We start from the raw sequence: 13,692 nt of genomic DNA, 5'->3' as shown, positions 1-13,692 counted from the left end.
ATTAGAAACCAAATCATGTTTCAGGGATGCCTTGGGCTATCTTGTGGAGAGGGTTCTTCTCAACCCTTGCCAGTTACTACTTGGTGGTCCTGCCAATCCTTGCGGAGTTTCAAAACAAAAGTTGCTCAAGCTCAAACAGCACTGTTAGCCCAGCATACGCAGCTGGACAGCTGGTGAGCTGGGACAGAGCAAGGCCCAGTTCTTAACCAGGCACAATTCACCAGACCATGTAAAGGGACAGGGGAGTAGCCCTGTCCTGATTGTTAACATTCCTCCTCTGCAAGACTTCTCCTGATATTTATTTAATAAGCCCAGGCTCATAAAGTCTAAACGATTTAAGCAATCAAGTGGTAGCTGATGTGTCGATGGAGATGACATGCAGCCAGACTAAGGGTGAAATGCTTAATTTCTGACTTAGCAAAGCTTTATGTGGCGATTGCAGATGAAATAATACCTCAGGCAGCTGTGTCCAAGAGGGGAATATATATTGCGAGGACCTCAGGAGCTGTACTTCAGGCCAGGTTTGCACAGCCACCGCTTCTGTTTAAACGGGCACGACCAGTGTGCTGGCGTTATTGACCGTAACGGCATTGCGAGCTGAGTAAATGGGATGTTAGTGCATTTGCAAACAGTTCAGCCTGATTACATGGGTCTATGCACCAACTTTACAGCTTTGTCTGTGGTGCCCTTACAGAAATTGAGTGAGCAAGCAGGCAGGTGACCAGCACATACAGCTCTTTCAGGATAGTGATTTACTGCCTCTATCTGCTGCCTTTTACAGCTGTGTGCTGGCTAATGTCCCTGCCTGGCTGGTGAGCTTGCTTCAGTGCTGTGATGCTGCATCCTGAGTGTGGAATCTCAGTCTGAGTTTGTCACCAGACTGAAAAACAGACTGGAGCTTTTTTCACGTTCTTTTCCCATCTTCTCTGTGGTTACCTTGTGCTTAGAAAAACAAACTGGTGGGAATCATAGTATGGGGACACAGATGCTTTCCTTTTGACCTACTTCCCTTTGAGTAGTCTGTGTTCTTCGACTGTTCTCCAATGCTTCTCTTGTGTGTTGTTTTGACTTGGCCTGATGGCTGAAAGCTTTTCTGTAAATTACTATTTTTGACAGTTACGATAGTGATATTCCACCCTCCCATAGTATCCTCTGACCTGCAGGTATCAGGATGCACAAAGATACGCCTAAAATGTCACAAAAGAACGCAAATGACGCGTAGTTGAAAATTAGTTCAGGTAAACAATGTGAGCATAGTATCTCAAGGAGAAATGACAAGCACCACTGATTAGAGTATTTACAGAGAAGGGGCTTCTGAGTTAGGTTCAATACATAATTTCTGATGATGGAGTCAGTGCATTAATATAGTATAAAATAACAACTTTCCATTTTTCTGTAAGCTACCAAGATGCATATATAGGTGGATTCAACTAATAGATCAACAAAATACTTGCTATTGGGATGGAGGGGTGTGAGCTGAATGAGGAAGGTGGTAGGAGGACAGCTACAAGAGTTAAGCATCTAAACAAGGATTCTCTGAAAAGCATCCGACTATGGTGGGTCCAGGGGAAGCTGAATAGTTGATTCTATTTTGCTTCAGAACAAAAGGAAAAAGGGGCCATGTGGCATCCTGGTTGATACCAGTTTACACTACTTGGTGTGTGAGAGACAATGTATTCAGCACTCTCTCATTACCTCCTTTGTTTTCTCACTAGTTCATGAGTAAGCAGTATAAAAGTATCACAGAATCATAGAATGGTTTGGGTTGGAAGGGACCTTTAAAGGTCACCTAGTCCACCCTCCCTGCAGTGAGCGGGGACATCTTCAGCTAGACCAGGTTGCTGAGAGCCCCGTCCAACCTGACCTTGAATGTTTCCAGGGATGGGGCATCTACCACCTCTCTGGGCAACCTGTTCCAGTGTTTCACCACCCTCATTGCAAAAAATTGCTTCCTTGTATCTAGTCTGAATATCATCTTTAACCTTGGCTGAAGGTTGACGTGTTAATGTTTTTTTCAGGTGGAACTTGCAGAAATTTGCACAAAGAGTGAACGTTATATTGGCACAGAAGGTGGAGGAATGGACCAGTCTATCTCTTTTCTGGCAGAAGAAGGAACTGTAGGTGGATCTTTGTAATATAAACTAACAACGTAAAATGAGTTTATGTAAACAAAAAAATATCTTCATATGTATATAGCAGAAAGACAAGAATTTGGAATACCTTAGTAAGCAGCATAAGTACCACTGGTATGCAAATGAAACAGGAATTACATGTATAAAAATCTGTACAATCGAGTATGACAAGTTTGAAGTAATAAGATAATGAAAATGAGAAATAGCAAGAAGGAGGAAAGAAAAGATGTGAGGAAATCTGTACTCCAGAAGAGCACCAGGTTCCACACTATTTGGCTAATTCATCACTGAACTTAGAATGTTTCTCATATAATGAAGTCTGAATGGTCGGTATGCCTTGTATTCGGTGCAAATGGGATAATTATTACAAAAATGCTTTCTTGAAACTTCTTATAACCGAACAGTTCTAGGAAGTTTTGCCAGATCCAGTTATAAAGACAATGGAGATTATTTTTTTTTCACAGTTTTGCTAATTCCAGACAATTCTGTGGCTGGAATCTGATGTAGAAGGCACTTAGCTGTCTTGAACGTGGTGACAGAAGGTGGACTAGTAATGATATACAGGACCTGCCAAGTTATTATGCATGAGTGCTTGCAGTGGAATTTACAGTGGAGTTCATCTGTCCCCAAAGGTGCACAAGACTGCGAATATTCAAACCTAAAACCTGTCAAAATACTTTCATTGACATGAATGTAGCGTTTCATGACAACCTTTACTTTGCTTATAATTGTGATATTATATGTCTACAGCTCTTGTTCCTTAATGCCCTATCTTGGATAAGCTTATACAGAAAATAAGCTATTCCCTAGAATTACACCAAACATTTAATTCCATCATGACACACATGTATTTTCAATTTCACATCACCTGTGTCTACTGCACCCTTTTTCTTCACAGTTACACTGTTAGTAGTAAACACACAGCTACATGAATGCTGGAGGAAGCAGCGTATTTTCCTGGCATACACACGGATGATCATATGAGTGGAGACTTTTCTCACATACAGAGGTGGTGATCAAAAAGGCAAAGAAAACATTAGAAAAGAAACTGTGAACAAACCAGAAAATATCCTTGCTTCAGTATGCTTGCAGCTGAATGCAGTTCTGGCCTCCCATCTCAGAAAAAATATGCTACAACAGGAAAAGTGCAGTAAAGGACACTGAGGTTGATCAAAGCCATTTTTTATATGAGCATTGACTGAATAATGTAAAACTTTTTAGCTTGGAAAACAAGTATCTTAGAGGGTGATTCTTCGAAGCTCTGTAAAACTCCTGAATGGGTAAGAGAAGGTAAATGGAGAATTCAATGTTTTTCATAACCAAAGAGCTAATGGAAACAGAATGACATTAGCAAGCAGCTTGTTAAAAACAAACAAGGAAGTTTGGAGTTGTTTTTTCCAAAACATTCATTGTTAAATTGAGAAATACCGTACATTGTGGAAGGCAAAACTTTAAAAAGGGTCCATAAAAGACCTTCTTGGGTACACGGATAGAGTATTAACATATTTGTAGCTATTAAACAGGATAGTCTGATGTGTCTTCCAGTGTAAGTATAACCTCTGTAATCTTTGCTTATGGGAAGCTGGAAGAATATACCCAACAAAAAGATTGCTTTGTATACGTCCTATTTTTGTATTCCCTCTAAATATCCATTTATGGCCACTGTCACAAGCAGGACACTGGACCAGCTTAGTGGTAATGTAGCAGTTCTTAAAGGGTATATTGAAATGTAAGCAAGCTTGTCTGTCTTGATGGTAATTCTGTGATGCGGTCCGTAATCTCAATAGCAGGGAGTGACACACATGCTGTACATAATGTACAAGCAGATTTGTCATTGTTTATTTAGCACTCTAGCTGCTCAAGGAACTCTCTGGGGACTAACAATGCCAAAACCAGTAAGACGTCCCTGCTTGCAGTTACAGTCTATTCTAAGAAGCCAAAGCAGGGCACATGATTTACAACTTATCCCAATGAAAAACCAGATGTGAATTTAATCTCTTGATTACATTACATCCTGAATTATTTAATTAATGGATGCCTAGCTTATTCCATGAAAAGGTCACAAAATGTTGGGAACATCTTATGCAGGCTGTGTAAGGCAACTGTGAGGCAAGACAGTCTCTTATGTCAGAAGGAAGGAGACAGTAACTACATTTTTTATATATTGTTTTATTTAATTTCTCTGATTGTCTGTATGTAACGTGATAACTGTCTCCAGGCAGTCCTAAGATTTTGGTACTGTTCTGTACCTCGGAGAACTAATCTTGATTTAGTGGAAGATGAGAAAACTAAGGGGGAGGTGGACATTGGTGAAGGGGAAAGGAACGTGAAGCCCCTTGTTCCTAATGGCACGCACATTAGCTTCAGCCAGGCCTGGTACTTTTCTGTAGATCAAAGAAAAGCTGTTGTCTTAAGCAGGCAAGAAAAATAGGTTGGGTGGGATTCTGTGAAATGCTGAAAAAACGCAACGACTTAATGGAAACATTTTTACAAGGGAAAGGTTTGAAAAGTATGTGTAACGTGGCCAATGAGGTTAAACCTCTTTTCTCACTGTTTCATGTCAGTTTTCTTTCCTTAACTGTCCCTGGATTTTCAAGAGAAAAAACATGCAAATTTGCATTTGATTTATAGAACTAAGTGCACTGTTAGCTAGTAGTAAATTAAAACTAACCATTCATTTTTCTTTCAATAGGCAAAGTTGATAGAGTTCAGTCCTCTGAGGGCAACTGATGTTAGACTTCCAAGTGGAGCAGTGTTTGTTATTGCTAACAGTTGTGTTGAAATGAATAAAGCAGCAACTTCTCATTTCAATATTAGGGTAATGGAGTGTCGTCTGGCTACGAAGGTAACGTATGGCTTGTGTCAAACTCTAATGAAACCTTCATCTAAACACATGCTGTTTGCCACTTCTGACCAATCATGTCTTTAACACCTGGCTAGGTGCTACTTTAAGTAGCATTTTTCTTTCCATAACCAGACACCTCCATCTCTGCAGAAACAGAACTCCTGCTGAGTTTAATGGAAGTGCAAGGACTGTGCCCTTATATAGAAGATTGTGTGATTTAGTTCTATTCAATTTATTTTGTATTATATTTCAACGGAGGAAATAAGTCTATTTTTCAGCAAAAAGTATTCTCAGTTAATAAGATAGACTGTTTCTAATTAAAGCTGAATAATGAAAAATAGTAGAAAGCAACCAGTGTGGTCATATGCTTATATGTATATATGGTAATAGATGTGTATTTTCTAGGGTTTAGAGGACATCAAAGCTACTAGTTGGAGGCCTGGAAGTAATATTGGAAATGCTGAATAGCAGCATGTATGTCAGTGTGAAGTTTAAAAACAGGCTTGAATCAAACCCCAACATTTAGGTTGTGCTGCCAGTTTACAGCTTGCAATTATCTCTAAAATGTATGGAATTTGAACATGAAAAGATCTAAGTTCCACTTCAGTTCTGGAATTTGTAGACCATACGTTTGGGAATATGTAGATGTAGGTTTTGATTTGAGTTTGTTACAGGAATACAGTGGATTTTTCTTTGATTAGATTAAGTGAGGAGTAAGCATAAAGATTCACTGCAATTACACCCAACATAGTGTGCTGTGTGAAAGCACAGAATTTGAGTCATAAAGTGTAGATGAAAGTTTTGAAAACTGCAGTTTGTGGAACTCCTTGCCACAAAACATTTGGACAAAATCTGAGCAATACTCAAAAGCACTTTGAGCATCTGTTGGCATCATAATTCTATGAAAAATTACCATAGTTAATGCTAAAAAAAAAAAAAAGACGAGATGAACAGATACTAACAAAACGTAATGTAAAATACTGTGCTGAGATATTTTTTGAGGAGGGAAGCTAAACTTCAAATGACTTTTTAAATGGCCTTTAAACTCAGGAACAAAGAACATAGCTGCATTTTAGATGTATATAAGATATGGTAAAAATAAGAGTGTCAGTGACCATAGTTGTCACTGAAGTTTATAAAAAGATTCTTATGCCATTAAGAAAATCAAAATAAGGACCGCTCTGTGTGTTGGTCCTGGTATAACTGATAAGCCTCTAATTTAGGACAGTTAATTGGCTGAGTAAGTATTTTTGGAAGAGCTTCTTTTGGAAATTTTTATGCGTAAGAAAGAGCCTTCACAGATGATCTCTTCTAAAAAGCAAACTACACGATGAGTGCATTAAGTTGTAAGAGCTTTTGAAGTATTGTTCTGTATCCCAGATTTTGTGAATTGAATCACAGTTTTTGAAATTGCTTTAAGTTATTGGTGCTGTGCAGTAAACTGAAAAGGTGGTAAGGAAAGACGAATTTTTTTTTACATTCCTGTTAGCAATGATGCAATCTCTAAGGTACCTTTAGCAGATGCTTGATTTTAAGAAGACTAACAACATACACCTGTCTATTTTTAAACATATGCTACCCAGATGGAAAGTTGCACACGCTATACAAGTACGCTGAGCCAGGAAAAGAGCGTCTTTAGGAGCAGGTCACAGTGGGGTGAAGGAGGGCAGGTATGTAAGTGGAAGCAGGGAAGTCTTTTAAGCACCATTAAGCTAATGGAACTATGAAATAACATGCTAGGCCTCGCAATAATGCTTTAAAAGAAATTCTCATTGATAAGTGCCTTAGGAGAGGCCTTTTTCCCCTTTTCTGCTTTAGGTCATTCTAAAATTTCATACTGTTTGCAGAAAGCTCCATGCAAGTAAAGATGCCAACAAAACATGCCACTGCCGGCATTAGTGTAGAAAGAACGTTTTGATGTCAGCCTGTCCTGCAGCAAGCGAGCTCTTGATCATCCTCATAAAATCATCTTTCTCAGGTTCTGTTCCTTTCCCTTCCCTTCTGGACAGTCATCGTTTTGCTTTTTTTTTCTTTCTCTATTCTTGTTGTAGCCTCTAAGCGCTTTCCTGTACTCCATTAAACAGTGCATTTAAAAGACACTTGGGTTCCACAGAACACTGGCAATTCCAAAGGAAATTAACTTGTACTTTATACTTCAGAAGAGTTGCACAGTAGGTGCTGCAGGATGACCATGAGCATGAGTGAACGCTCTGCCCTCCCCTGCTTCACCACGTGTGGGTCACTTCCTTTCAGCTACAGAGTGGTGCTAAGCATGTCTGCAACTGGAATGCCATATAGTTAATCAACCAATATTTGTTGAATGCGGAAAGATGCTCAGATGACCTTCTAGAAATGTAAAGTGCAAGAAAGTGAGGTTGCTATACAATGGCTAAGTATTCCTACGCTTACTCCTAGTCAGACTTTCTTTGATTTATATGTGACCCATCATTTACTAAGTATGTTTTCCTCTTAGTTACTTGCAGTTCTCCAGTGTGCCTGTGTTGAACAATAAAGGACGATAAAGCCTACAGATGCTATATCCTGGCAGTTAAGAGCCAGCTGGATGATGTCCATGTCTTTAATCCATCTAGTCAGAGATCATCAAGAAAATGTCCAACTGTGGGATCAGTACCGGGATTACTGTTGTACATTTAATAGATGGGATTTTGTCCCATTTCTCTTCTGTGTCCATTACAATTTGAGCTGCCACAGCTAGATTATTTTCAAAAGCCATCTCTGTTTGCCCATAACATTTTCCCCAGTGCTGTTAGAATTGAAACTTTGCTATAAGCAGTACGGACCTTTCCAACACGGCCCTGCCCACTGGCCTGATGAGGTCTATTTCCATTTGTAACATTTGACCTGTAAAACCCCAGCATAGTTAGCTCATCTGAGCATCTCCCTTGAAGTATAGAAATGAGAACAGATGTAACAATACACGACATGTTTCTACAGGGGATTATTCATTAAAAAAGGGATTGATGATCATTTGGATTAAAGTATGAGGAAAAAAATGTCCATTCGTTTAGCACCTTGAAGCAGATTTAAGAACATGCCACAAATATGCACCAGCATAAGATCTATTAAGTAAAACAAGTGAAGCAATAACTGTTATTCTAATGTATTGATAAGTAACCTAAAATACAATTACATAAAGGCTGTGGAGTTCTACATACTCGGAGCCTTTGAAAAGCAGGCCAGAAGTTACCTAAGCAGTCTTTTACAAGCACATTTTCTCACCCTGATTTCCGCATTAGCCACTAGACAGTGCTGCTTCTTCCCCTACCACTGAACATACAAAACTGTGTTTTAAATGGCAACAGAGTCACACGATTTGGATTTTAATTGGATTTTGTTTGTTCTGCTCTACTAAGCCTCACGTAAATTTTAGCAAGTCACTAGATGGCACCAAAAGTAGTTAATTTTTATATACTGTAATAAAACAAAACTGGAAAAGCCCCTGCAAAAGTACTGTTGGAGGAGAGCAGGAGAGTGAGAATGTACCGCAGGTAGTTGGGCAGCAGATCTTCTGCTTAAATTTCATACTTTAACTTTGCACAAAGCAGAGCAAATACTTTTCGGACATGTATGTAAATCCCATGATGTTTTTAACCCAGGAAGTTAAACAGCTTTGCTAAATTGAGACGTAAATGATTTCAAACCAATCTCACTCAAAAACAGTGTTTATTGAGAAGAATAACAACGCACTGGGTGAAATCTTGGCTCTCTTGATGAGAGGTTTTAACACTGATTTGAATGGGAAAAGGATTCCCTGGTCTTGCTGCCCTGGTTTAAACTCTCTGCAAACATACAGCCTCATCTGACACACCTGGAAGCTTTAATCTCAACTCAAATGGTGCAGAATTGGAGGTATGTCACGTGCCTATGATTACAGTAAAACGACATTGGCGTGCACCCGCTAAACTGTGTCTGACTCGGTAGTAATCTGTTGAAATTAAAGATGGTACATCAGTAGGATCCTGCGATGATCACTTAGTATTTTTCTATACTTAGTAACGTTAAAAATATTCCACCTTATAAGGAAAGCTGCTTTACTCAACCATTTTCATTAGGCACATGAGAGCATCAACACATGTAGCAACCTTCCAGAGAAAAGCCTCTTTGATATATTTCCTTTCAGGATTCTGGTGATTGAAGTAACTACTGTCAATTGCCAAAACATCACAAAGATACACCAAACATGACATCATTGTCTGGAGTGGGAAAAGCATATCTCTATAACTAATTAGCATTATAGTGTTCATGTAGGAATAGAGCAGGTTCTGACTAACACATCGTAACCTTCCAGTAGGGCTCAAAACTTCCTTTAAAGTGGATGTTAAAAGACCGTACTTTAAATTTACTTCAAACTGTAGAGACTGAGAAAGGTTACAGTTAATTCTCCCGCACAAATCTTACGCCTACTTTCATATTTTCAAGGCTCTTATGAGAAAAGGTTTTAATGACAACCTCAAACGTTCTTCAAAAAAGTCCAGGAGCGTACTGGAAAGGTCAAATAGTTTTAAATGTTAGAGCAAATTCTAACAGTACAGAAATAGACTTCTTAGGGACTTTTAGTGTTACGACATTGTAGCATTTATATAAGCAATGGTCTGAATGTGGTTGTAAAAGGTTAGTAAGTGCTTGAAGTAACAACATCCATGGAAAAGGATAAATCACTGATTTGATATCACACAAATAATGCCAGGACGGATTTTACAGACAATATCTGATTTGTTGGAAGAGTATCTGTCATTCGCAGACCTTTGATAAATAAATGTAATGATTATCCGCTGTGTACAGAAAGTAGCTTCTGGTGGTTCCCAATTAAAAAACAAAAAGAGCAAATGGGTGTTAAAGGTGTGTATGGACAATGAAATAGTTTTAAACAGGAAGACACAATATTTTCTGGTTTATTTTTTCAATTTTAGCTTCTCTCAAAGTCAAAAAACTTGGACTGGAAAAACATGTTGAGACTCCATGATGTGCAAACCAAGCTAGGAGTTAGCCTAGAGGAAATGCTGACCATTGTCGAGGAGGTATTGCATCCTGAGCCTTACAGCACAGAGGAAATTTGTAAATGCCTGGGAATTAGCCTGGAGGAGCTCCACTCTCAGATCCTTAGTCAAAACATGCGAGATGGTAAGCATATATGAAACAGTGGGTTTTTAGTGTACAATGTTTGTATTATATAAAAGTTTATGTATTAATAAGTGGTGCAAGTGGAAGTCTTGCCAGAATACTTACCCAGAATCTTGGGTGGCAACAATTGATAACACGATTTTCATTCCAACTTTTAACTTAAAATAGAGAAAAACTTTGCTTATGATTGAATTATTTCTAAAATGGTAGAAGTAGCAGATCACTTACTATTTTAGATTAACCTGTGCTGCTTTCGAGTCTTTAAATAACCCAGGTTTTATTCTAGGGAAAAGCCTAAACTAGGCTTCCTTTTTAGGCAATAGCTCTTACAAGCCCAAACATTTTGGATGGTTACAGCATCACTGAAATGAATCCTGTTTGCTCTCCCTTGACTGGCGTTAGAGACCGGCATAGACGGAGCTTGTGTTTCTGTGTTTGAGTTGATCACTTCACAGAGCATGCAGTGGGCAGCAAGGCATCTGAGTCTCTCCTGAGAAAGAAGTTTCTGTCACTACTGATATTTTTTTTTTGGTTTAGGAAATATTGATGCACAATTTACTATTTAAAGTATTTGCTATGTATTATTGCGTATGATTATATCATGTAGTCATGAGCATTGGCGCCCACGGAGTGGATCCTGATACATACAGTAGAGTTGTTAATAATACTGAATAATACAGCATTTATGAAGTAATTAATTCGCATTCACAACAGGTTTCCATTTGAGATAAGAGTCTTTAAGAACTTTGGTTCCATTGTGTGGCTTTAATACTTCTGCTGTTTTGTAGAGGAATTGTAACCTCACCTGTCCTTCCTGAGACTGTTTCCAGGGACGCGTATATTCGATGCATATAAATCAGTAATATGCTGATGCTTATGTTTAAATAATCTCTATATCTGGAATGATTGTAAACTTTATATATTGACCAAGGACCAGGTCCTGAATCTAGAACCTGTTTTGCTCCCCAGGGGTATCAGAGAGATGAAACTACCATACTGTCTAATTACACTGCCAGAGGGTGCCAGCATGGAATATGGTATCTTAATCCAGCTCTTTATCTCCATAGAAAGAGTTAAAATAACTCTGTGCTGTACGTACACGAGAAACATACTGAGCCAGGTACCTGCACTCTGCAACGTTTTCATGGGAAACGACAAGGTTGTAAATGTTTTGTGCTGTCCCCCTACTCTCCTCTTCATGGAGCAACAGAAGGCTATTAACTTACAGATGTTTATACTTCTTATACCTGGTTTATAAAACAAAATTCTACAGTTCTGTAGAACTGAATTGTTTATACAGGTTATTTTGATTTTTTTCAAAAACCAAAGTCTGGATAAAAAAATCTAAACATGAAAGCTATAGAAAAAAACTCAAAGGAAATTTTATACTGTGGCTCTGAATAGCATTTGCAGACGTTTGCTAAACAGAATCTCTTAAACTTGCATGACCATGATTTCATTTGATAAGGCAAATTAAAATGGGTTATGGTAAAAGCCGCTTTGCACGTAGAATATAAAATTAAATAACAAATTTCCATAAAACTATATGCAAAGAAGACACAAGACAGACACAAAAAGAAGGAATCTAAATCCACTGTTTGTTTTTGTTACGCACTAAACAAATTACATTTTATGTTGGCTTTGGAAAACCGGAGGCTGTTTGACAAAAATATTTTTCTTATTTCCCCTCTACTTTCCCACTATATTGTAAGGACAATGCCTGGCTGCTTCTTGTGAGAGCAAACATACTGACAAGTAAGTAATCTCTGCAGAGGATTTCGGAATGTTGTTGAACTTTTTTGTTCGACATGAAGAAGGAACCATAACACTTAGGAGACTTAGGGTATCTTTCTTCCTTTGTATGCTTTTATCAACTTTTCTGATAAAATATTTGCGTGAGAATTACTGTTTAGATCATTTACTGGATACTGAGTTTTCTCTGTGGCTGAATATAAATTGTCAGTAGTTTTAATTTTTTGTACTATTCAAAGCCCAGTGATAGTTACAAGTAATGGCATTATATCTCATGTTTTAAGGATCTGAAAGTGCTATGTAGGTATTATTTTAGTCTTAAGTCTAGCTCTCCTCTACTCCTAGAGTGATGGTACTGTACACTTAACATCAAATTCTGTGAGTACATAAGGCTGATCAGATAAAAGCTGCACATCACAAAGGAAAATGGTATGGACAGGCTTTGGGCAAGTCCCAGGCCAGGTCTGGAAGCTGCAGCAACTTTGCATCCCTTTTTATAGGGAGGTACTCAAGGATTTCTGCAGTTCTCCACCGTACAGCCCACTTGTTGCTCAGGTTTGGCATACAGACAGTGCATAAAGCCTCTCTAAACTTCTTGCAGTTGTTCCTTGGCCAGCTCAAAATCCTGAGTTTAAATCTCCCTTGCAAATGTTTACACATGGATTCCGCTTGTGGCTTCTGAACATCTCTAGAAAAAAATAATATTTATTACTTTCTAAGGTGTACTATGCCATAACTTTGGCTTGAACTCAAGCGCTTTACAGAACTTTTAGTGCGTGGTGATTGTAGGACATTAAGTATTTATAAGCTTCACCACAAAAGGATATTCTCCTGTAAAACAGTGTATTCCTTTAACCATGAAATGTTTTTCCTTCTTAAATGAGGTATTTTAAAAGCCATTTTTCCTTTTCATGTATAAAATTGTAGTCTAATTTTGACATTTAAACCTGGGAATGAAATCGCTATGGGAGGAGCAGCCATCAATTTGCTGTGTGGATTTGGCTGTTTAACTGCCTTCCTATTTGTCACCTGGAAAGAGAATTCCAAGTGTGTGCTGTAGCTTCAGTGAGTGGTGCTTGAATAGCCTTTCATTCCCACTGCCAAGTAATTTGTATTAATGGTGATCTCAGTGCAAGAACAGTTTCAGCTTCATTTGCAGACAGGCGTATGTGAAGGTGGCCTCGGATATTCTGTCAGGCTGCTCTGGGATACATCTAGCTTTGTCATGTGCATGAGTAGAGTACCCTCGTCTTACAAGAACAGAAGTTACCTCCAAACTGGTAGACCTAAGAGCTTTTCCCAGCTCGAGGATCCAGCCTGATCCATGTCAGGGAGAAATTTGGGAATGTACCATCCCCTTCCACAAAAACATGGTTTACTTGGGATGAGCCCCAGAGAGGTGGCCGCTCCAGGCAGATCCCACACAGCTCCCTGGAGGATGCCAGCCTTTGAGGTGTGCCACAGGTTGTGCACTGAACTGTCTGGGTGAGTTGCAAAGGCCTTGTTACAGCTAGCGTTCCTCTGGAGGAAGGACCACTTCAAATCAGTAGTTACCATAATCTTGAAGCAGGTGTTTGCTAAATGGGTCACTGAATCCAGCAAAGACTCGTCCCCTGGTTTATTTTCAGAAAGACGGATTGCGAACAGTTACTTGAGCCGTCTTGGTAGAGTAACTGTTCCCCACTTTGAGTAGGGGGTTCACAATCTGGCTCAAATTAAACCCATCTGGCAGCATTTTCTTGTACTCATTATGAGCCAGAAACCTTCACCCTCATCATGTTCAATCAGCAGGATGCCTAACAGAGAAGGGTACTATTCCAC

General features: G+C 38.9%; 1 protein-coding gene across 6 annotated transcripts in view; it reads left to right on the top strand.

Moving 5' to 3' along the window:
- The window catches only part of GALK2 (galactokinase 2), a 49,844-nt gene that overhangs the window by 23,919 nt on the left and 12,233 nt on the right, over nucleotides 1–13,692 (top strand). For 4 of the 6 annotated variants that reach the window (XM_086620070.1, XM_086620068.1, XM_086620066.1 and 1 more), the window contains 3 exons: nucleotides 2,019–2,117; nucleotides 4,825–4,977; nucleotides 9,909–10,119. In XM_086620070.1, the coding sequence (XP_086476196.1) occupies nucleotides 2,019–2,117; nucleotides 4,825–4,977; nucleotides 9,909–10,119 (463 nt within the window). Of the gene's footprint in view, nucleotides 1–2,018; nucleotides 2,118–4,824; nucleotides 4,978–6,560; nucleotides 6,648–9,908; nucleotides 10,120–13,692 lie in introns of all 6 variants that reach the window. The other 2 variants (XM_086620065.1, XM_086620069.1) reach the window with 2 other exon arrangements.

The sequence above is a fragment of the Tauraco erythrolophus genome, chromosome 14, assembly GCF_009769465.1.
Source record: "Tauraco erythrolophus isolate bTauEry1 chromosome 14, bTauEry1.pri, whole genome shotgun sequence".
Lineage (NCBI taxonomy): Eukaryota > Metazoa > Chordata > Aves > Musophagiformes > Musophagidae > Tauraco > Tauraco erythrolophus.
The sequence above is the reverse complement of the archived record's forward strand: the minus strand, read 5'-3'. Positions and strand labels throughout refer to the sequence as shown.